At 51.2% G+C, this 24,161-nt stretch overlaps 1 protein-coding gene and 2 non-coding genes across 3 annotated transcripts; all 3 read right to left on the bottom strand.

Moving 5' to 3' along the window:
* Positions 1 to 5,545: 5,545 nt before the first annotated feature.
* Positions 5,546 to 19,954, bottom strand: LOC135576004 (uncharacterized). The gene is made up of 6 exons (XM_065038238.1): positions 19,909 to 19,954; positions 18,397 to 18,629; positions 18,188 to 18,307; positions 16,331 to 16,438; positions 11,600 to 11,812; positions 5,546 to 8,100 (listed from the first exon to the last, which is right to left on the bottom strand). Exons 1-6 carry the CDS (start codon positions 19,952 to 19,954, stop codon positions 8,056 to 8,058), a joined length of 765 nt encoding a protein of 254 aa, XP_064894310.1. The 3' UTR covers positions 5,546 to 8,055.
* LOC135576073 (small nucleolar RNA SNORD45) lies at positions 15,284 to 15,368 on the bottom strand. Its single transcript, XR_010467671.1, has one exon. It is a non-coding gene; the product is annotated as a small nucleolar RNA SNORD45 (small nucleolar RNA).
* Positions 17,634 to 17,718, bottom strand: LOC135576069 (small nucleolar RNA SNORD45). Its single transcript, XR_010467667.1, has one exon. It is a non-coding gene; the product is annotated as a small nucleolar RNA SNORD45 (small nucleolar RNA).
* Positions 19,955 to 24,161: the final 4,207 nt, after the last annotated feature.

The raw sequence follows: 24,161 nt of genomic DNA, 5'->3' as shown, positions 1-24,161 counted from the left end.
AGAGGTTCTGCTCATCAAGCACACAGGGTCAGTAGAACAGTTAGTGTGATGTATGTGCTTTTTCTACAGACAGGTGCAAGTCCCTTGAGCGTATTTACATTTAACTAACCTCCTCGCCAATCGTGCGCTGCATTCCCAAACAGTGTAGCTGTGGAGGGATGGCCAATGGCCTTAACAGGGTTTGATGCCTCAGCAGAACTGAGACCCTTGTCCTCTTGACTGTGGCCTCTGTCCCTTCCACCGAGTTCCACGAGAGCACAGCAAGTCCTTACAACTCCAAGGGCTTGTTGCTTCCTCATCTACCCCCCACAGAGCCCAGCAGGGGTCCTACTGATGACTTGGACATGGAATCACACACTCCCACATCACATTGCCCCCAGGAAGGGCCCAGAGCATCCCAAAAGGGAAAGGATACCCGCCCCCAGGGGCTGGGGGTCTGCGCTTTGTCACCCTGCTTGGTGAAGCACGTCAAGGGCTTTCACAGTGACCTCCACATTGGAATTTCCCCTTGGAACAAGTGTCTCTGACTTCCTGCTTCACCAGTGCCCCGGGACAGGAACCTTGTCCGCTCATTCCCTGCGTGGTCTCCTCAGTGACGGACTTGAGCAGGGCCTGTAACACCCTCAGAAACCTGGAGGTTTGCTGCTGACTTTTACTTCTCTAGAGGCGTGTTCCATCTTTAAGGATCAGCAGTTCAGGAGCTGGCACCACAGGGCTCGTTGAAATGCAAAACACCCTAAGGAGGCAAGTCTGGGCAGAATTTTCCTTTTGTCTTCAGATCTTCTGTGAGATTCCAGGAGGGCAGTCAACGTGAAAACATGTCAGAGTAAAGAGGCAAATTGAATAAAGAGCTTGATTTTGAAAGGCAAGTTCTGCACTGATCCTGACGTGTTTGGGCTACAGGAATGTCTTCAAGCAGGGTCTGCACCACCTTGACCCCTGTGGGTGGCCGGGCACAGCCACCCCAGCAGGGAGCATTCCCCACCTCCGAGGCTGAGACAGTCGGGACGCAAACCTCTGCAGTGCCCACTGGTTACAGGCCTCCAGGCAGAGTGTGACTCATTCTGCATGACCCTCCAGCCCCTATCAGCTCATTTTGCTCCCTCTACCCACCCCTGCAGTTACCAAGCCTATGGGAGCTTTGGCCGTTCCCTTAAATACCTCAGATGTAAGGAATTTCAAAAAGGAAATGGGGACCATGTTAGATGATCCTTTCGGAGTAGCCGAAAAGCTGGATCAATTCTTAGGTCCCAACACTTAGACCTGGGAAGAAATACAGTCTATTTTAGGAATCCTGTTCACCGCTGAGGAAAAGGGAATGATTAGGCAGTCTGGAATGAGAATTTGGGAAAGATAAATCAGGCCGGACCCCCGGCGGATCAAAAGTAGCCAAATACAGACCCCCACCGGGATCATCAGCAACCGCAAGGAAGGCAGAACGTGAGGGATCTGAGAACGTTAATTACACAAGAAACAAGGGAAGCAGTTCCCAGGGGACAAAATATTAATTAAGCATTTAACGAGCAGCAGGGGAGGGATGAATCTCCAACAGAATGGTTGGAGAGATTAAGAAAAAGCTTGCAGATGTACTCGGGAATTGATCCGAACACCCCAGCGGGGACTGCGCTTCTCAGGATGCAATTTGTAGCAAAATCATGGGGAGATATAAGGAGGAAGCTGGAGAAGTTGGAAGACTGTCAAGACAGGGGACTGGAAGAGTTGCTTAGGGAAGCACAAAACGTGTATGTTAGGAGGGATGAGGAAAGACAGAAGGCAAAAGCTGAGATCCTAGTGGCAGCAGTAAGGGAAAGTCAAAAGAACAAGACCCCGTCCCGAGAGGGGAAGGGAAACGGACCAGGGAGGGCACCGAGGGGACCACCTCCCCAAGAAAGAATTACCGGTCCTATTTGTTACTACTGCAATAAGAGGAGACACATCCAAAGGAACTGTCGTAAGCGAAAGCAGGATGAAAAAAATGTTTAAAGAAGAATAGGGGTGTCAGGGGCTGTACCTTCTGGGGACTCAACCATCAGCAGAGGCCTTGACAAAACTATTAATAGGTTCCCATAAAGAAGAAGTTCTATTTTTAGTAGACACGGGGGCTGAAAAGTCCACTGTTCAAAAACTCCCCAAAGGAGTAGAAAAAGAGAGAAACTATATATCAGTAACACGGGCAAAAGGGGAGCCTTTTAGGGTACCCGTTTTGAAAGATGTGGAGACTGAAGTGGAAGAAAGAATCTGCCTTGACGGTTTCTGCTCCCCGCGGCAGAATATAATTTATTGGGAAGGGATTTGATTTTGAAATTAAATTTGGGAATTCAGAGCCAGCGGAATACCTTGCAAGTCAGATTATATACTCTGACGCAAGAGGACGAAGAAGCTATTGATCCTATAGTATGGTATAGAGATAAGGAGAAACGAAGAGTAAAGGTAAAAATCTTAGTAGCTGCAGTGAAGGAGTAATGGTTTGAACTTCAGCAAGCAGAGAGAGAATTAGCTGATAACAAGTGAATCACAGAAAACTTGCAGAACAGCCTGCAAGATGCTTTTTAGTACTAACTTTTTTTCTTTGTAGGTATCTGTTTAAATGGTACAGTAAGATCAGAGATCGACCCAAAATGTACATTTTGTGACGATGAGCAATTTAGCTCTTAACTGTGTGAATGTGGTGATAAGGTTTTGTGTGTGATAGCCGTTACTTTTCTTTCTAGCATGCCAGCTTTATTCCAGCTCATCTCGGTGTACTAAATTTGGCTTTTCTTTCGTATGCACACCGAGTAAAGACTCCTGGTTTTTGGGATAACAGCTGTGTCACCCCAGATGGGACGCTAACAGAAGCCGTGCCCAGTCCAGCTTGCTGGAGCAGCGGGGGGGCGGGTGCCGATGGGACTCCAGCCGCACTGACCTGTTTTGTCAGGAGACCCAGCGGTGCCTCCACCTGCTGAGCAGTGAGCGGCTCAAGGGCGCAATGCTAAAATCGAGATATTGTCTTGGATGCACGGAATTGTGATCTCTTTGTATATTTGAACTTGGTGTGCGGTTTGCATGTATGAGCTCAGTATTTTAATTTGCATATTTATAGTTGGTACCAGAAGAATTTTGTTTGGGGAGATAATTACAAATTGAGAACCAGTTCCATTATTAAAGTACCACCACGCTCCCCCTTAAGATGCATCTGTACACAGGAGAGTAAATTAGTGGGGGAAGTGCTTTGAATGTGAGGAGAAAGTGTAAGCCCAGAAGGATTACTAGTATGGATCCAGCCACCTGGGCCCAAGATGGAAGCTGGGGATACTGTACCCCAATATATATGCTAAGCTGAATTGTTCGGTTGCAAGCAGTGATTGAAATAACAAGCAACCGGACAGCTGAGGCACTGAATCTCATAGCGAGACAATTGTCTCAAACAATGTACCACAGTGTACCAAAACTGGGTAGCCTTAGATTATCTTTTAGCTGAAAAGGGGGGCTCTGTGGGAAATGGAATACTTCTGAGTGTTGTTTGGAAATAGATGATAATGGGGAAGCCATAATGAAAATAGCAGAAGAGATAAAACGAGTTGCACACGTACCAGTACAGAAATGGAATTCTATGCTTACTAGCCACTGGTGGGATAACTTGTTTGGGGGAGCCTGGTGGAAGAAAATAGGGTTCATGATATTATGTGCATTTCTAGGTTTACTGTTCATGCCATGTATGATCCCGTGCTTTCTTTGCTTAATACATTCAGTAGTCCAAGGCATGCAAATCTCAGCCATGCCTATAGATCCTGAAATGGCAACAAAAGGAACAGGGTATAAATTAACGATTTTAAAAGTTAACACAAAATTGGACCTAGCCGCCACCAGGGAGGTGCTAGCTAACTTTGAGGCCAAAGCACGAATCAGGGGGATAAAAAAGAAGAAGGGGGAATTGTGAGAAACGCAGCTGTGATTCGTGCTGTTGTTTACAGATATAACCAAATAAGGCATGGGCTCTTAAGAAAATGAAAAGATAGTTAAGTTTTATGTAAAAAGTTGTGGGACTTGTTTTGTCCCACATGCACATGTGTATGGGAAAGGTGGGGGGGAGTGACGTGAAGGAGAAGGTGGCCTTCCCCGAGATGCTGCCACGGGGGAAGTGGGGGGAGCCCGGTAGAAAAGACCCCTCGGTAACAACCTGGAGTCTGCACGCGAGGGGGCGGGCACTGAGGAAGAAGGAACTCCTCAACCACCAATCAGAGCGAGAGAAGACCCCTAGTGGCAACCAACCACGGACTCAGAGTGCGAGAAGGGCTAGCCAAGGAAATAAAAGAGGTCGATCAGAAACTTAAGGTGTGTGTGTTTAATTCACCTATTAAATAAACCAGACTCTTGTTTGGCAAATTATCGGAGTCTTGGTCATTTATCACACTCAGTATCTGTTCTGATCGGTTTTATCTCGTCATTACTAATGCCAGAAAGAGGTGGAAATATAAAGATGATGGGTTGTGCTGGGCAGAATTACGTCATTTTTGCCAAATAAAGAACGGTAGCGTAGTATATGCTGAGAGAGGAGCTATTGGCAACAACACTGCAGAAATGGTCTGGGGATTGTGGGTGACTGTGGGCTAAACATGAGTAAATATCAACTTGTTTTGTTCTTTGTGAAATTTAAAAACCAGGCTGTGCCACAACTGTGTGTTCTACAGATTTCGGATCAGGCTTTCACAGCTGGATGTTGAATCAGACTTTTCAGTTTTTAATTCTAAAACCCACTTAGTCACAGGGATTACGTATTGAATTGTGAAGCTCTGCTTTACTTTTCATGAGACCTGTATTTAGCTTTCTGTTTATTCAAATTTCTTTAACCACAGCAAGCAATGTGATTGGCAATGTGTTCCATGAGTGCTGATACTGTGAGGCTTGTTTCATGAACCTCAGGGAGGTTTTTTCCTTCCCAGAAAATCCCTGTTCATTAGAACTGAAGAATTTAAGTGTGTCCAGACAGCACACGAGTTTAAGGGTTTGGGGCAGAGTTTTCTTTGTGATTTTACTGTGATCATCAGCAAGCTATTAAAGAATCCCAGGAGTTGCTGCACAACCCAAGCAGTGGCAGAAATATAATAAATCACAGGTCCTAAATACTAAGGAATGGCCTTGGGAATTCACCCATAGTCCATCTGGTATGAAAACACAGCTTTTTGATATATTTATCTTTGTATCCAGCAGGATGGGGGAGCGAATCAGAAGACTTAAAGTGATAAAACTCACTGGCTGACAGTTTAATCAGGAAAGGAAAAGCCATGCGCACAAGCAAACTGGCACTGGCACCACTGGCACTGCCACTGGCACTGCAACCGGCACCTCTGTCCCTGTGGTGCCTCCTCCTGCCGCGCCCCTGGGGCTGCGGCCAGCCCAGGGGCTCCTCCTGCATCTCCTGCACCGCGGCAGTGACCAGGGACCTGCCAGCACATGGTGGTGGTGACCTGGGGCCGGTGCTGCAGTGGGATGGCCAGTAGCCATGGAGCCCGGGTAGCACTGTGGGTGTCACGGAGGCACCACAAAAGGCAGTTTTAGGCAGACAACAAGTTCCAAAGCAGACTTTATTCTAGATGGGAAAGCATAGCAAATAAACTAGAAACAGGGTTTATACAATTATTTAGCACTCCAACAACATAAAATTCAGGTTCAGATATCACCTGAGGAGGTTATTTGGGTATGACAACATAAGAATAACAAGGATCAACAATGTGCCCGCATTCACTCACAAGAAACAGAACTAGAGGCCTCTCACTCATGGGTGCCCCGAAGAAACAATCACTCACCTGGGCTGGGCGAGGGCTCTCACTTGCCTGGGGTAGGCAAGGACTCATCCCAGGATATATCCAGTAGAGAAAAATAACCACCCAGCACAGGAGGAGGTGAGGCGCTCTCGGTGCCAGGCAGTCTCCTTAGACAGCGTCCCAGTCTAAGGAGAGGGCTCCAGTTCACAGACCTGCTGCTCTGAGAAGACCACTCCAAGGGGCTCTTCGGTGGGGGCCCCGCTCCATAGTCTAGGCAGATGTGGCTGTGGGCATTTCAACATGGTCCAGAAGCTTCTCAGCTTCTCTGGGCACATTCTTTGCTGAGGACCCTGTCACCGACTGAGGGTCCCACCCCTCCTGTCCCCCCAGCTGCTGGAGGTGAAGTCACCCTGCCCGGGGTAGGGGAGGATGTGACTGGGAGCGCCTTGGTACCACCCTCGATGTGTACGTGGGGACAGGCACAGTGGGGCACAAAAGGTTCTAAGGAGCCATCAACTGCCCTGTTGAATGCTCCGGATCATGGGGGGTTGTGCAACTGCCACAGTGGGGCATTGTGACGTCACTGGTGATGTCACAAAGGGCCCTGCCCAGGCACCCCTATAAAAGCAGGGCCGGGGGTGCAGAGCTGCATCCTCTGGCAGGACAGGGCGGCGGCCACCCCACCATGGCCCGGTACCGGCAAAGCAGGAGCCGCAGCCGCAGCCGCAGCCGCCGCCGCGGCCGGCGCCACTACCGGAGCCGCTCTCGCCGCCGCTATGGGCGAAGCCGACGCCGGCGGTACAGGAGCAGCCGCCGCCGGCGGGGGACACGGCGCCGCCGCCGCTGAGCCGACCCCAGCACTGGCGTCTGGGGAACCGGCAGAGCCTTGGCCACCACCACCGCCACACCAGTGCACCACCACGGCTCCACCAATAAAACTGGAACGATGGCACAAGGCGTGCGTGTGTCTCTGGTGTCCCTGTGGGCCAGTTGTGTGTCCCATGGGTACGTGTCTGTGCTGGGGGCGTGTATCCTATGGCTGGCATGTCCAGGACAAGCACATGTCTCCAGGGATGGAGCTGCTCCAACCTCCCTGCTCCTGTGCTGGGTCTGACTCGTTCCCATGGCCCAGCCCACCTCCATGTCCCAGCCAGTCTCTGTGACCCAGGCCATCTATGTCCCAGCCTATCTCTGTGTCCTAGCCCACCTCTGTGTCCCAGTCCATGTCCATGTCTCAGCCCGTCTCTGCGTCCCCAGCCTATCTCCATTTCCCTGCCCACCTGCCAGAGATGCCCTGACCGCTCAGGACGAGGATCCTGGACCTTCCCGTGGTCCCAGGGGGGGCGCCCACCGCAGTGCCCCAGGAGGGAGGGGCTGCAGCTTTCGTTGACTTTTGTTCACTTTTAAGAGAGACCTTTGGAGGAGTCAGGTGGGAATCAGGAGCTCCCTGCTGGAGGTTCCCCGTACACTGCCTTTTAGGTAGTTTCATTTGCAGACAAACTATTAAACTCCACTGCTTCATCAGATGAAGTGGAAAGATCAAATGCAGAACTTCAGAATATCACTTTGTGGAGCAACAGTGTCTAAATTCATGGCATCTATTCAAGACAAACATATACTCAGAGGTGCCCCAACAATATCACTTCTGTTACACAGTTTTAGGAACAAATGCCCAAGTATTTAATGACAAGAAAAGGAATAATTTAGCTGCACAGAAGTGCCCTCCAAACATATGGGATGTATTGGTTTGGGTATTTCTTTGAATCCCCAAGTCAGAAGTAAGAAACAGCACCAAGTTTAACAATGATGGTTTCTCAGTCGTTTTTGATAACTTTTTCAAAAACCATTAGGCAAAAAAAAAGCATTGAAAAACAAGAGCTGAGTGATACAATGTGAAAATGGCAAAAACTACACTCCAAACAATTTTTTTTGCAAGAAACAGAAACCACACAGCAAGCTATACAAACATACATGTTACCGGCTCTGGACAGACAGACGCAGCCCATGGCAGCACGTTCAGCTGTGCAAACCTTGAACCCGCATGATCTAGAAACAACCTGACATTATCTGTACAACACAAAGTCATACCGGAAATATTCTGGCACATTCAATACGAAACACAACGTCCTGCTGGGTACAAACACCAATATTCACATCAGAACTGTGCAAACCATGGCATTACTCACTTTGGATTGACAACACAGCCTATGTCTTAGTGGAAAATACATCACGTTAATGTTTGTAAAATCAATACAAGGCTACATTGTCTAGAATTCAGTGTAGTGTGTAGAGAGAAAGTGAGAATGTGTTTTTACGTGCTGCTTTTGATGTTCCACTCACTGGCTCCTTTCGACTCCTAGAAGGAAAAATAAAGGTGATCAGAACTTCAGGTAAAACCCAACATGAAACAATGAAAACAGATTGTAAAACCTCAGTATCAAAAGCCTATGTTCTGATAGGCTAGTGAATGTGGCAATTTATTTGTATAAACTGTTCTCTCTCGATACATTCAGGGCAAGTAAAAAAACCCCAAGCCAAAATCACATTCCTACTCTGTCACAAATTAAGAGTTGCAGATCTAGAACACAACCGTGCCAGAGGAACTCCTCAGATATTTTGTCTCTGCTACATAAGCATCAGAAACATGAAATCTGTACTCCAGGTTTGTGTTCTTAAACAGTCAGCCACCAAAACAGGAAGGTAACTTCAGCCAATCCGTATATCCCAAGTATTACAAATAGGTACCAGCCACAGTACTTGAGTTCCTAGGAAACCACAGTGACAGTCTAGACACTTCAACGTGCACATTAGTGCTCTGACAAGGAAATAACAAAAAAACCTTTGGAACAGTGTTTAGTTGTGGAAGCTCAAGTGCCGTGTTCAGATATCTACCACGTTTAGCCATGAAAGTGCTGAGATACAAAATACCTTACAGATACTGTCGTGACTAAAAATTGGGGTAGAAATGTCACTTGAAAGGAGTTCCAAGGGTCTGCGGCCAGCAGAACTTGTGATACCTGGATGGTATTGGCCTAGAGGAGCTTTGAAGGTCATGTCTGTGATTTGATGATTCTGTGACAGGAAAGCCCGAATGTAATGATGACTGACTGCTGGAAAAGGTCTTCACCAGCTGCTGACAGCTTCACCAGCAGCTCTCCCGACTCAGAGAGGAGTAATAAACCGATTCCCCCGCTCTCACGCTGCCCCACAGTGTCCAGAGGCACTGTGGTGAGGCACCGATCTTGGTGAACGGGCTTCTTGTGCCATGGGCCCTGGGCAAACTGAGCTTATCAGAGCCGCTGTGGCAGCAAACATCCCTCCTCGTGCCAGGGGAGCTCCGTCCCGCAATTGGCTCCGAGCGGCTGCCTGGGAACAAGCGCCCGCTTCATCACGTCCCTCTGGACGGCCACGTCCTGCTCAGGGACAGCGCTGGCCTGGGCCGGGGATGGGGGCATTGAAGGGACACTGGGTGGGGACAAGGGCCTTTGGTGAGCTGTGGCCACGTCCCAGGAAGGGCAGGGGCTGGAGCCAGAGCCTTGTTGGGGACAGGGACACTGGGACCCACCACGCGGGATCAGCTCTGCAGAGTGGGCCCCAGGTTGTCTGGGAGGGCACAGTGACCCCAGGCAGGGGCAGGTGAGAGCCAGGGCAGGGGACGTTCCCTCCGCTCTGTTCTCAGCTGTGGCTGGAGACTGGACCAGTTGGGGGCTGGCGGTGCAAGGGAAATGGGGTGGGCAGGAGCTCTCACTGACACCACCCCAGCACTTCCCCCAAGCCCAGCCCTGCTCTCCCAGAGCCCAGGATTCACCAGTGCTCCCCACTGTCAGTGCCACCAGTGCCTGAGGATCCCAGTCACCAGCTGTCCACACTGCCCATTGCCCCAGTTCTCCCCCCCCCTCCCAGAGTTCCCTAATCCTGGGGCCCCTGGTGCCCCAAGAAGAGGAGTGACTCCCAGCCCCTCATTTATTTAAGGGTCTGGAAAGGGCTCAGAGATAATTGTGCTTAGAGACCCCAGATTTGAGGCTGGTGTCATCTCTGAGGGGGTTCCACAGGGAAAGACTGGCCTGGGCGTTGAGGGGCGCTGGGAGATGGTGGTGCTGGGAGGTGAGGGGCACTGGGAGGTGGGCAGATCTGGCTTTTGGGGCTGTTGCAGGATGGTTTCGAGTTGGAGCAGTGGGTCATCACCACAGGGTGTCTGGCTGTCAGGGACACACTCCTGCCCCCCCTCGCCCCCGTGGATGCCTGGGCCCTTCCCCGTGCAGCTGCCCCATGCAGGAAGCTGCACTGATGCCGGGGAAGGCAGCTGGATCAGTGCTCAAGGCGGGGGTGACTCTGTGCCGAGGCTGGGCTGCCAGGGCGGTGTCTGTGCCAAGCCTGGCTTTGCCCTGGGGGCTGGAGGGGTGGGGAGGGGCAAGGAGTCGTCCTGGGAGGGATAAAGGTGCCCTCACCTTCTCCAGCATCACCCAGGACTCCCTGCACCGCAGAGGAAGAGGAAGGCCGCAGTGCTCAGCGTGGCCCTGCTCTTCACCATCCTGCTGTGCACCCCGGAGGATGCGCAGGTGAGGCTCCAGTGAGGGCCCCCACCGGTTTCTTGTCTTGGTGCCCCCACACCCCTCTTCTTTGGGCCTTTCCATTCCACCCTTTTGGGCCCCTCAGGTATCTTCTCCTCAGGATCTCCTCTGTGTCCTATATAGGGTCCCCAAATGCCCTCCCTTTGATGGATGCCAATGCCTTTCTTTCCATCTTTCCCCTCCGTCCTTTGCCTTTCATCCCAGATCCCCTTCCTTGAACACCCCCTCCCAAACACTTTCCCGATCCCCGTGTTCTGTTCCTCTGCTGTCCTCTTCTTCCTGCCCCCACCACCAACCTCACTTGATTCCCCGTGTCCCCTCCCCTTGAATTCCTTTACCCCTCACTTGCATCCCATGCAGTCCTGTCCCTCCAACACCCCCAGCCCGGTCCCTTAGGTTCTGCTAGTTCACCCCAGTGCCCTGTCTCTGGGTGCCCCCCAACCCCCGTCCTCCTTGGAGGCCCCAAATTCCCATGTTATCCTTTTCTCCGACCCGAGCCCTGGTCCCTGCATGAACAGGTATCCCAGGTGAAACTTGAGGAATGAGGCTGGGGGAGCAGAAGGGATTTTCAGGCTCATATGAGGGAGAATCCCCGGGCCTGGGTGGGGCTGGTGTCACCTGTGTCCCTCCCACAGCCCCATTTCTCTCCAAGCCAGACCAACCCCTTTCTCTTCTTTCATAGGCATTTCCAGGAGCACGGCTGGAAGCAAGTGGAGGTTCTCTCCAGGATGTAAGTAGTGGGGCGGACTTGGAGGACATCCAGTCTGGGGAACTGGAGGGCACTTTGGCCCTCCCCTCCCTTGCTGGGACTGGGACATCCCAGTGACCACTGAGGTCTCATGGTCTCTCTACAGGGGGAACTCAACCTCGGGCGAGTGAAGAGGGCTGCGGTAGGTGTCACAAGTTCCGCTGGCCCACACCCTCCCTCCCACGGCCACGAAACTCCAGGGCATCCCAGCGTGCCCCAGAACATACCAGTGTGCCTCCGTACACTCCCATGCACCCCCCGCTGCCCCCCAGAACATCCCTGCTCCCCAGTGTTCTCCCAGGGATGCCCCATTGCCCAGGGCTCCCATTGCATTCCCATCCATCCCATCACAACCCACTACACCCCACTGCACCCCAGGATACCCCAGGACACAGCCCCTTCCCCAGGACCTCCACTGCTTTCTGTGCCCCACCACACAAGCTCACGTACCCCATTTTTCCCTGGAGTCACCTTCCCCAATGACCCCATCGCTTTCTCCTGCCTCGCAGTGCACCCAAGTGTGTCCCTCACCCAACCTTCCTCCCCAGCTCCCTCTGTCTGTCAGGGTGGATGATGTTTTGCAGCAGAAACGCCAGGTTCCAGATCTTCCAGATGTTGACTTGGAACTGCAGGATACGCTGTTGCGACCTCTTGAACTCGAGGTGAGCAGCATCAGGGCATCTCCTGCCCCACCAAGGGTCCTGGACCCCGGGGCATCCCTGAGCTGTCTGGGTGGGCAGAACGTGGATCTAGGAAAAGAAAACAGAGGAGACTGTCCATGACCTGTGTCCCAGGCCACACTGGACAGAGCTGCCCCCATGACTTCTGTTGCACCCAGTGGGCCTCTACGGACCCAGAGGGTCACCGTGCAGGCCAGGCAGCGGCTCTGGGGCCATAGAGACCCCGAGGATCACCCTGAGGGCTGGGCAGGGTTCTGGGAGATGTAGGGGCATCCGGGGCTAATGACACACTGGCCAAAGAGCTCTGGGTGCCACATGGATCTCAGGAGAACCAAGTCTTGTCCTGGGTTGACTGAGGGCTCCAACTCTTCTCTCCTTCCCTGGGTCTCTGCAGAGAGAGACGGTGGGGACAAGCCTCCCCTCATGTCCCAGCTGACACTGGAGGTCTCATTTTTGGCTCCGATTTCAGACCTGAAACTGATGCTGACAGCCGTGTCCTGTCCCCCCTCCAGCGGCATGAGGAGATGATCATCCCTGGATGACCCCATCGGATCCCCTGGGAGCCCTGGGCCATTTCCCTCTCATAATCAGTCAATCCCTTCAGCAAAGCTACGCTCTGCGTGTGGATGCGTGTGTCCGTGTCCATGTTCCCACTGCTGTGCCAGCACTCGGACGCCTGGGTCCTCTCTGGCCACACCATGGCCATGAGCGGCGTGGCTGAGGGAGCCCGGACACCCAGGGTGTCACTGTAAAGGACACCTCCTTCCCACCTGCCATGTGCCCCCAGATACAGGCAGATTAGGGGAAAGTGGAGTGTTCCCCCATGAGGCTGGAGGAGGCTGGTTCATGAGGACTGGGTTATGGACCAGTTAAACAATCTGGACATCCATAAATCCATGGGTCTGGATGGGATCCACCTGCGGGTGCTGAGGGAGCTGGCTGAGGTCACTGTTAGGTCACTGTCCATCATCTTTGATAAGTCGTGGGAGACAGGAGAGGTGCCTGAGGACTGGAGGAAAGCAAATGTCACTCCAGTCTTCAAAAAGGGCAAGAAGGAGGATCCAGGTAACTATAGACCGGTCAGCCTCACCTCCAACCCTGGGAAGACGATGGAACGACTTCTCTTTGGTGCCATCTCAAGGCATATCAGGGATAAGAGGGTCATTATGGGCAGTCAACATGGCTTCACCAAGGGGAAGTTGTGCTTGACCAAGCTCATTGACTTTTATGAGGACATAACAAGGTGGATGGATGATGGCAGAGCAGTGGGTGTGGTCTATCTTGATTTCAGTAAAGCATTTGACACAGTCTCCCACAGCATCCTCACAGCTGAACTGAGGGAGTGCGGTCTGGACGATCGGGTAGTGAGGTGACTGTGAACTGGCTGAAGGGAAGAAGCCAGAGAGTCGTGGTCAATGGGCAGAGTCCAGTTGAGGCCAGTATCCAGTGCAGTGCCTCAGGGGGCAGTGCTGGGGCCGGTATTATTCAATATATTCATCAATGATTTGGACGAGGGAATAGAGTGACTGTCAGCAAGATTGCTGGTGACACCAAGCTGGGAGGAGTGGTGACACTGGAAGCTGTGCTGCAATCAGAGACCTGGACAGGCTGGAGAGCTGGGCAGGGAAAAATGTAATGAAATAGAACAAGGACAAATGTAGAGTCTTGAATGTGGGCAGGAACAACCCCAGGTTCCAGTATAAGCTGGGGAATGACCTATTAGAGAGCAGAGTAGGGGAAAGGGACCTGGGGGTCCTGGGGACAGCAGGGTGACCATGAGCCAGCACTGGGCCCTTGTGGCCAGGAAGCCAATGGTACCTGGGGTGGGTTAGAAGGGGGTGGTCAGTAGGTCGAGAGGTTCTCCTGCCCCTCTGCTCTGCCCTGGGGAGACCACACCTGGAATATTGTGTCCAGCTGTGGCCCCTCAGTTCCAGCAGGACAGGGAACTGCTGGAGAGAGTCCAGCGCAGCCACCAAGATGCTGAAGGGAGTGGAGCATCTCCCGTGTGAGGAAAGGCTGAGGGAGCTGGGGCTCTGGAGCTGGACAAGAGGAGACTGAGGGGGGACTCATTCATGGGGACCAATATGGAAAGGGGGAGTGTCAGGAGGATGGAGCCAGGCTCTTCTGGGTGACAACCAGTGATAGGACAAGGGGCAATGGGGACAAACTGGAACACAGGAGGTTCCACTTAAATCTGAGAAGAAACTTGTTCCTGGTGAGGGTGGCAGAGCCTGGCCCAGGCTGCCCAGGGGGGTTGTGGAGTCTCCTTCTGTGCAGACATTCCAACCCGCCTGGACACCTTCCTGTGTAACCTCATCTGGGTGTTCCTGCGCCATGGGGGGATTGCACTGGATGAGCTTTCCAGGGCCCTTCAACCCCTCACATTCTGGGATTCTGTGAGGTGAAGGGCGGACAGTGCCAGCCCTTGGGGCACCCTGTGTTTTGAAGGCACCATGGGAAACAGATTCTTCGCAGGGCTCTGGTGAGAACCATCCCCCAAGGAACATATTTTGGTGTTGGGGCAGGAGAGGAGCGTGGACAGGCAGCCCGGACCCCTGGGTCCTCTGCCCTGCTTGGGGAGGGGAGGTTGTTCCCTGGACGATGGGCTCAGCACTCCTGGGCTCACAGGAGATGTCACCACCTCCAGGAGCCATCTGCTGTTCCCAAGGCCAACAGTGCTGCAAGTCAACATTTATTTGATGCAAGCAGTCTGTTACAGCCAGTACTCCTGTGTAAAATCGATGTAATTAAGCGCAGTGGTAATTTTGCAATGTGCCATATAACAACCAGGCATTGACAAATTTCTCTGTTTTCCCTGGGAAATCACATTTCTGGCACTTTTACCCCTAAATCCCGGCAGCGGCGTTTGTTAACACGGGGCAGCTTTGCTCTCCCAACAGGCACTTCCAGTCATTCACGCCCAAGCCAACACGTCACTGGAACCTGGCCACGCATTTTCAAACAATGCCCTTCTGGGGTCCAACTGATGCTGGGGTCGATGTCCTCCATCAGAAAGGCAGAAAATGCAAGCAATACAAGACGTGCTCCTCTCTGCTCCAACAGCTCTCAACCTCCTGCACTTCAGCTTTCATGGCATTGTGAAATAACAGAACAAACCCCAACACAAAAGACTCAAGCAGAGCACGCTCCTTAAAAACCAAATCCCAACACGAGTGCTCATTGCAATCACAGGAAGCTGGGACACCGCCCTGCAAACGCTCCGGCTGTGCAGCCTGGACGAGACGGTGTCTGCGGTTCAGCAACATCCACGCTCGTCACAACCGGCTGGTGCCGTCACCCCCAAATCTCGGCAGCAGCGTTTGTTAACACCGGTTAACAGCTTTGGGTACCCAGAGCTGCCTTCAGCTCACGTGAAAGCGTCTCCTCGTAACGCCCAGTGTGAGCTCAAGAACGACGCCTCCCTAACGCCCAAACTGAGGAACCTCAAACAGTGCCCCCTTCTCCACGGGCTGCGTTACAACCTGCGACAGAAAGGGGATTCCACAGCCTGGAAAAGCTCCACGAGGAACTGGAGATTCCTGGGTCTCAGAGCAATTCTAGAGCTCAAGTGGTGACAGACATCAGCTCCAGCTCAGATAATACATGCCAACACCCATCACTGACCCAAGAAGGCAGCTCCTCCCGTCCTGACCAACGGCTTCAGATCCAACACACTTTGTCCCTCCAACAGGTCGCAGCTTATTTGTCTGTCTTCCTCGAGATGAACTAGAGATACCTGAAAAAGCCTCTGGCCCGGCTCTGAAAAAAACCCCAGCCCCAAGATCCCGACTCTCCTTAAAGACACAGCACAACGCTAATGGAATATTCTCATTGACCAGCCTGGGTGTCAGTCAAGCTCTGCCCCATCCATCCCCCCTTCCCAGCTCCTCACACCCGCGGGCAGAGCTCAGACCGTGGCCCACAGCAGGTTGTTAAACCCACAGTGACACCAGCTGACGGAGCTGGAGCAGCAGCCTATGTATTACTGGAAGGTGACAAGATCTCACACCTTTGGAACTAATGCAGCAAGTGAAACCATCTACTGATAATGTCTGGCTGAATAACTCGTGTAACTCCTTGACAAGATGAATGGGACACCTGATTATTGCAGAAATATGTTTCTCCCTTTTTCTGTAAGTGTTTATTGTGTGCCCCTGTAAACTGCTCTGTGCTTCACCTCACAAGCACAAATGAACAACTCTGGATTCGTTGGACCCAGCAGAAGCAAGTCACCTGAGCGAGAGGGTGTAAGGCATGGGGATATAGCGGAAGATTTGGTGAAGTGATTAGTTAAATGTAAATACACTCCAGTGACTTGCACCTGCCGGTAGAAAGGGATCACACAGACACTTTTACAGGCAGCGTGTGACACTGGCTGATTTAAAACACCTCCATCTACAGACACACTCACCCGTCCTGCGCGGCATTCAGAACCTCCTCATCCACCACAGCTCAGGCGGGAACAAAACGAATCCTCCTGCTTTCCCCACACCGAGAGCAGCCAGTTTTCCCTGCAAGCACAACAGCAGCTCCTGCGCTGCATCTCCCAACCACGCTCGTTACCGCAGAAGCTTCGGCAGCGCTAACCAGGACAGCCTGTACTTGTGCAAGTGATGAGCTCGGTCTCAGCACAAGGCCCGGGACGGCTGCAGCACACAGGGAGAGCGTTGTAGCTGTTTCTCCTGGAAGGCGGGGCTGCAGGAAAGGAAATATATTAGTTTTTCAGGAACACGAAGAACACATTCAAATCACCAGGGAAAATCTGGAACAAAACACTAAAAACCCAGGTTTTGCAGGGAGCTGGAAAAAACACCTAAAACCTGTCCCCGGACCCTTCCCTTTTCCGAATCGCAGACAATTTCCTCACTCATCGACAAGGGCACATGAACACTCCAGGGGTCTGTCTGTCTACTGCGGGTAAACGCAAACACCACCATTTCAGGTGGTCCATATATCCCCAGATAGAAGCAAATGAACTCAAACGCTGTTGCCAGCCAAGAGCTTTGTCACCTCAAACATTATCTGCAGGGCCCGCTGGACAACTGCAGAGCGGGCGACTCACACACCCTGGGCCACAACCTCGGCTGCTTGGAACCTTAACGGCTCTCCAGAAATCTGGGCAGGACTCAAAGCCATTCTGGTTCGAGAGCAAGACCGACTCGAGCTCAAGTTTCCTTTTGCATTCTCACACCTGGAAGCTCAATCACAAAGGCTCCACGAGTCCACACCAACGGAGCTCTCCCAACAGGCACTTCCAGTCATTCACGCCCAAGCCAACACGTCACTGGAACCTGGCCACGCATTTACAAACAATGCCCTTCTGGGGTCCAACTGATGCTGGGGTCGATGTCCTCCATCAGAAAGGCAGAAAATCCAAGCAATACAAGACGTGCTCCTCTCTGCTCCAACAGCTCTCAACCTCCTGCACTTCAGCACTTTCATGGCATTGTGAAATAACAGAACAAACCCCAACACAAAAGACTCAAGCAGAGCACGCTCCTTAAAAACCAAATCCCAACACGAGTGCTCATTGCAATCAAAGGAAGCTGGGACACCGCCCTGCAAACACTCCGGCTGCGCAGCCTGGACGAGACGGTGTCTGCGGTTCAGCAACATCCACGCTCGTCACAACCGGCTGGTGCCGTCACCCCCAAATCTCGGCAGCAGCGTTTGTTAACACCGGTTAACAGCTTTGGGTACCCAGAGCTGCCTTCAGCTCACGTGAAAGCGTCTCCTCGTAACGCCCAGTGTGAGCTCAAGAACGACGCCTCCCTAACGCCCAAACTGAGGAACCTCAAACAGTGCCCCCTTCTCCACGGGCTGCGTTACAACCTGCGACAGAAAGGGGATTCCACAGCCTGGAAAAGCTCCACGAGGAACTGGAGATTCCTGGGTCTCAGAGTAATTCTAGAGCTCAAGTGGTGACAGACATCAGCTCCAGCTCAGATAATACATGCCAACACCCATCACTGACCCAAGAAGGCAGCTCCTCCCGTCCTGACCAACGGCTTCAGATCCAACACACTTTGTCCCTCCTACAGGTCGCACCTTATTGATTTCTAACACCATTCATCTCTGTCTTCCTCGAGAGGAACTAGACATGCATTAGACAAGCAACCAAGTCCCTGCCTGGAAGCAGCGGAGCCTTTGCCTTCTCTTTTCCACCCCACTTTGCAGGAGAAGGAAAACAAACGGCAGCAGAGATGCTGAGAAATTCAACCACCAAATGGAGAGAGAACCTCTGAGAGCGGGAAAACTTACCCGTCCAATGGAGAGAGCTACACTGAATGAATAACACTGAAAATGAATCCTTCTTGCAGGGTAAAAGTGCACAGCAATTAAAGACCTGCTGAACAGACCCGTCATTCTCAGAAATAAACAACCCCCAAGGCTCAACAAGCCAGCCAGGGTTACTGCTCTGAATCCACGCGCAGCTGCACCGACCTGAGTCAACACGGACACAGTCGCCTCCCTTGTCCCACACGAAGCTGCACGGGCCACGCGCTGCTCCACCAGGAACGTGCTGGGACACCCGGGTCTCCATGGCGGCCTCTGCGCTGCCACCTGCACAAAGCACCGCCAGGCCGTCAGCTGTGGGCTCAGCTCCGGCGGTTCCGGGACCGGGGTCTCCCAGGGCCTGTTCGCACACGGGCCTTGGTGCGCGCGCCCCGCCCGCGGGCGCTTCTCCCGCCCCGATCCGACCCGCCGCTCGGCCGGACCCGCTCAGGAGCCGCCGCTCGGCCCGGCGCTGCAGACGGAAATTGCGTCACCGGGACGGGCGAGGCGAGCCAAGCTGCCTCAGGACCCCGCCAGAGCTGTCCGATTATTCGCCTGACCCGCCAAGTTTTTATACGAAATCTGATTGCGCTGAACCACGTCTCTGCCACTGAGGCCAATGAGAAAACATGTCGTCCTCATGGCACTGGGGCCGCGGTGCCTCCTTGCAGCCCCGTGGGGAAGCTGGAAGTCGTTGTACCAGTGTTGCCCTTCCCTTGGCCTCGCACAAACACATCCACGGTCCCAGGAAGAGCCCTGAGCCGTGTGTGAGGGACAGGATCCCCCTTCCCATCGCCTGGAGCTCATGGGTCTCCTTTCTGCTTCAGAAAGCAAACCAAGGGGTTTCTCAGCATCAGAGCCACCTGCACAGGGCCTTGGCCCACCTGTCATCACAGCCTCCAACGAATGCCCGGGGAGCCTTTGTCAGTAACAGGCCTCAGTGGGGCCCATTAATGCTTCAAGGAGCTTTGAAGCTTTGTTTCTGACTTTGCCTCCTTGAGAGCTTTGTTTGTTCTCAGTACCTGAGGTTCATGGACTCGGCCTCAAACGCAGCATGAGCTCACTCAAATGCCCCAAGCTCTCACAAGCCATGTCTCCTGCATAATTTTCTTCAAGCTCTACAAGGCTTGTAGAGTTAATTAGAGAGGTTTCAGGAGAGCAGATAAAGAGGACATTTTGAATGAGCATTTTGAAGATGTGATAGAAGAATTCTCCATTCTCCAATGGATACTGATGCAGAGTGTCTCCTGAAGAGCTGTGGACAGACAGGAAAAGCAGATCCAGCTCCAGCAGATCCCCACCACAGATGAGCTGTGCCCATCAGTGCCAGCCCCTCTCCTCAGACCAGAACAAGAGTCCTGCTCCAGCAACAGAGCAGCCTGACCCAAAGGAGTGTCTGCAGAAGGAGGTTTCTCTTCCTCCTGGATTCCTCCCTGCAGGCACAGAAATGCTCCCTTGCTCTGCTCCAGGGACATCCCTTTCCCCAGGGGAGGGTGTCCAGCCTGGCCTGGCCGGCTGGTCCTGGTTCCCTCCCTGTGCTCCCCACAGGGCCCTGAGCTGGCGATGCTGCTCTGCAGAGCGAGGGGCTGCGGTGCCCTGGGGCCATGGGCTGACTCTGCTCTGGCCACGCTGGTTGGGCTGGGAAACAGACCCAGCTGGATGAGGATCACTGCTGCTGAGCCCTTTCCATCCTCCCAGCTGGCTCAGGAGCCCAGGACAAGGCTGGGCAGGACCATGGGGTGTCTCTCATGGCACCAAGGGCAGGGGAGGGCTGAACCAGATCCAGCCTCTGGGCTTCCAGGATGGTGTCCTGAAACATTCTCCAGTCTGACACCTTTTGGCATCCTGGCTCCTCACAGCCTGTCCTGGCATTGAAGGGCCCTTGTTACCCTGTGCCCTCCTCAGGTTCACCTCTTCCTCTGGGACACCTTGCATGATCACTCCTTTTACCAGGACTGTTTTGTTGAACCCAGCAGGCAGCTGAACATCACACACAGCCCTTCTCTTACTCCCTCCAGCCCAGTGGGATGGGAGAGGGAATCAGGAAAGAAATAAACATCTTGGGTTAAAATGAAGACAGTTTAATGAGACAGAAAGGGAAAACAATAGCAATAGCAACAATAGCAACAATAGCTACAATAGCTACAATAGCAACAATAGCTACAATAGCAACAATAGCTACAGTAGCTACAATAAATATAACATAATAATGATAGTAAATAAAATAATTATAGTAATAGCAATTATCATAATAATGATGGCAGTAGTAATAGTAGTAATTGCAAAAATGGTAATAATAATAACAGGAGATATAAACCAGGTCACGCACAATGCTATTGCTCAGAACCCATTGAGTGACACCCAGCCAGATCCCAAACAGCGGTCCCCCAGATAACTTTTCTCTAGTTTACATGCCAAGCATGACATCATATGGTGTGGAATATCCCTTTGGCCACTTGGGCCAGCTGTCCTGCCTGTGCCCCTCCCAGCTTCTTGTGCATCTCCAGCCTCCTTGATGAAAACTCCTTGGTTTGGGATAAACATGGCTTAGCAAGAACCAAAACATCCCTGTGCTATCAACATTCTTCTCAGATTAAATCCAACACACCGCACTCTACCAGCTGCTAGGAAGAAAATTCACTCTCTCCCAGCTGAAACCAGGACAGTGCCCCCCCCTTATTCTGCACCATCTGTGTTGTGCCCGGGTCCCACACTCTCCAATACATTCCAGTTACTCAAGAGCACTTTCCTGTCTCTGGATATACACACAGATCTCATTCCTCAGTCTATAGGCCACGCCTCTAAAATGTCCAGTGAGTTCATGTGGTCCATGGCTTTGGGCTCCAGGGGTCATAAGAGTCTTTCAGGACAGGAGAGACGGTCTTTGCTGTTGGACTGTTGTGTCCTGTGTCCAGAGCTCGTAGCTGGTGTATCTGTCACAGCCAGGGACAGGGTGTGAGTCTGGGTGGGCAGCGAGTGGCACCTCAGGGAGATCCTCTGACAGTGCCTGGCAGCTCCACTCCTCTCCAGGATGCATCTGCCACTGCTGGTGGGACAGCGCCAGGCAGATCAGTCACAGACGTGTCCCTGTCTTTTTGGATGTGTGTGACCAAGAAGGGAGCTCTTCATACAGGCCTTGGTACCTCACAAATCCCCTGGGACCCTGAGCCAGACCCCAACCCTAACCACTTCCACTGACACCACTCCCTAAGCCCTAACCCTAACACTTATCCATCCCTTACCCTAACCCTCGTCCTAACCCCTGGATTAAAACTTACCCTACACCTATCATTCACCTAAAACTAACCATAACATTAACCCAATCACCACCCTAACCCTATCTCTTAGCCCAAAATCTAACCTAAACCAAACCCTCCCTAACCCTAAAATTAACCCTAACCCTAACCCTAGCCTTCCCCTAACTCTTACCTGAAATATCACCCTAATGTTACCTCTAACCCTAACCCATAACACTAACCTAATCCTAAAACTAACCCCAACGCACCATACTAACACCAGACTTAAACCAAACACTACACTAAACCAAGCCCTAACCCTAACTCCTAACCTATAACTCTTACGACTGACTCCAACCCTAAACTACCCCTAATTCAAACCCTAATCCATTATCCTAACCCTAAAGCTATGCCGACCCCTAACCCCAAAACCTAACTCCATAAGCTGTAACCCTAACACTTATCCATCCCTTACACTAACCATGATCCTAACCCCTAAACCTAAAACTTACCCTACACCTATCATTCACCTAACCATAACATTCACTCAAACACCATCCTAACCCTACGTCTTGCACAAAATCTAACCTAAACCAAACCCCCCTAACCCTAAAACTAACCCTAGTATAACCCAAAACCTAAACCTAACCCTAAACCTAAGCCTATCTAACCCCAACTTTAACCGCTTACACTAAAACTAACCCTAACTCTACCCTTACCCTAACTCGAACCACTGAAATCTTACCCTATGCGACCTCTAACCCTAACCCATAACCCTAGCCTAACCCTAAAACTAACCCTAACCCATCATACTAACACCAGCCTTAAACCAAACACTACACTAAACCAAGCCCTAACCCTAACTCCTAACCTGTAACTCTTACGACTGACTCTAACACTAAACTAACCCTAATTCAAACCCTAACCCATTATCCTAACACTAAAACTATCCCGACCCCTAAGCTCTAAACCTAACCCCTTACACTAATCCTAACGACTTACACTAACACTACCCCCTAACCACTAACCAGAATTGCAACCCTTAATGCCAACCCCAACCTCCATCTCCAATTTAAATCTAAAACCTAATTCTGACCATTCCACTGACACTACTGCCTAACCCTAATGCTAACCCCATCCCTAACTCTAACCTAAATCTAAAGCTAAAACATACTCCTAACTCTAACCCAAAACATAAAACTAACCCCTAACGCTAACTCCAACCCTACATTCTAACCCTCTTCTAATCTAACTCTAATACTTACCCATAATCCTAACTCTAACCCTAGTCCTACCCTTCACCCCTAATATTAAAACCTAACCCTAACTGCTTACACTAACACTATTCCCTAACTCTGAAACATAATGCTTAGCCCTAACACTAACTATATCCTAATATTAATCTAATCCTAACTGTAAACCTCATCCAAAGCCCTAACCATAAGTCTAACTGTAAACACCATCCCCTAACTCTAATCTAACCCTAACCCTAAATCTAATCTGAAACTTCACCCTAACTCAAACCCTAAATCCTAAAACTAACCCCTAACCTTAACCACTTCCACTGACACAACTACCTGGCCCCTAAATTTAACCCTAACTGTAAATCTAAAACTAACCACTAACCCTAACACTAACCTGAACACTAACCAAACCCAAAACGTAAATCCAAACCCTAACTCTAACCCAAAATCTAACCCTAGTACCTAAACCTACTCCTAACCACTTCCACTACTCCGTAACCCCAACCCATAACACTAACCCAACACTTAGCAAAAGCCTAATCCTTATCCTAAATCCTAACCCTGACTCTAAACTGAACCCCAAACCCCTGTCCCGAAACCTAATTCTACCTCCTAATCCCAAACCCTAAATGCAATCCTAACCCATCATTCTAACCTTAACCCTATCCACACCCCTAACCTTGCCCCCTTACAGTAATCCTAACCACTTTTAATAACACTACTCCCTAACCCCTAACCCTAAATAAACCCCTACCACCAAGCCTAACACTAACCTAAAACTAATCTAACTATAACCCCAAGCCCTTACCCCAATTCCAACCCTAACCCTAACTCCTAACCCTAAGCCTAACCCTACCCTGAAAACTAAACCCTAACCCTACCTCAAATGCCTAACCCCAAGCACTAACCATAGGCCCTTACCCCTAAACCTAACCTGTACTCTAATCCTGACCCTGACTCTAACTCTATTCCCTAACCCTAATCTAAACCTAACCCTAAACCTTATCCAACACTAACCCTTATCTAAATGATAACCCTAGTGCTAACCCTAACTCTAAATGCAATCCTAACTCATAAACCTAACTCAACCCTTAAACTAAGCCCTAACTTTTACCCTAACACTAACCTTAACTGTAATTCCTAACCCCAACTCCAAATCTAACCCTAAACATCTAACGCTAACTCTACCCCAACGAAAACCGTAACACCAGACCCTAACTCTAACCCTTCCCCCAACTGGTAATGCCAACTCTAACCCTAACCATCATCTAACCCTAGCTGAAACCCTAACCCTAAGTCATAACTGCTAACCCTAACTCTATCCTTAACTATAATACTAACTTATCTCCCTAATCACTAACCCTTCCCCTAACCAATAAAACTAACCCCTAACCATAACCACATATATGAACATTCATTGCTAAACCATAACTCTAACCTAATCTCTACCCCCATCCCCTAACCTTAACCCTATTCACAACCTAATCCTACCTGTAAGCCTACCCCCTAACACCTACCCCTAAAAAAATCTAACCATAATGCTTAACCCATACCCTCACTCTAATCCTAAATCAAAGCCTGAGTCTAAGCCTAAACTCAAACCCTAACCCTACCTCTAACTTTAATCATAAACCTAAATCTAAATCTAAACTTAACCATAAC

This window comes from Columba livia, chromosome 22 (assembly GCF_036013475.1).
Source record: "Columba livia isolate bColLiv1 breed racing homer chromosome 22, bColLiv1.pat.W.v2, whole genome shotgun sequence".
Taxonomy (NCBI): Eukaryota; Metazoa; Chordata; class Aves; order Columbiformes; family Columbidae; genus Columba; species Columba livia.
Note: the sequence above shows the minus strand (reverse complement) of the source record. Positions and strands in the feature narration are given on the sequence as shown.

What these genes read in the sequence shown, in the direction of transcription:
- LOC135576004 (XM_065038238.1), bottom strand. Translation starts at nt 19,954, where the DNA reads ATGCAAGGTGTCCCAGAGGAAGAGGTGAACCTGAGGAGGGCACAGG. An exon ending in GAACCTGAGGAGGGCACAGG is followed by an intron (nt 18,630 to 19,908) that starts GTAACAAGGGCC and finishes CATTGGCCTCAG; the next exon opens with TGGCAGAGACGTGGTTCAGC. An exon ending in CTGTGTCCGTGTTGACTCAG is followed by an intron (nt 16,439 to 18,187) that starts GTCGGTGCAGCT and finishes CCTTTCCTGCAG; the next exon opens with CCCCGCCTTCCAGGAGAAAC.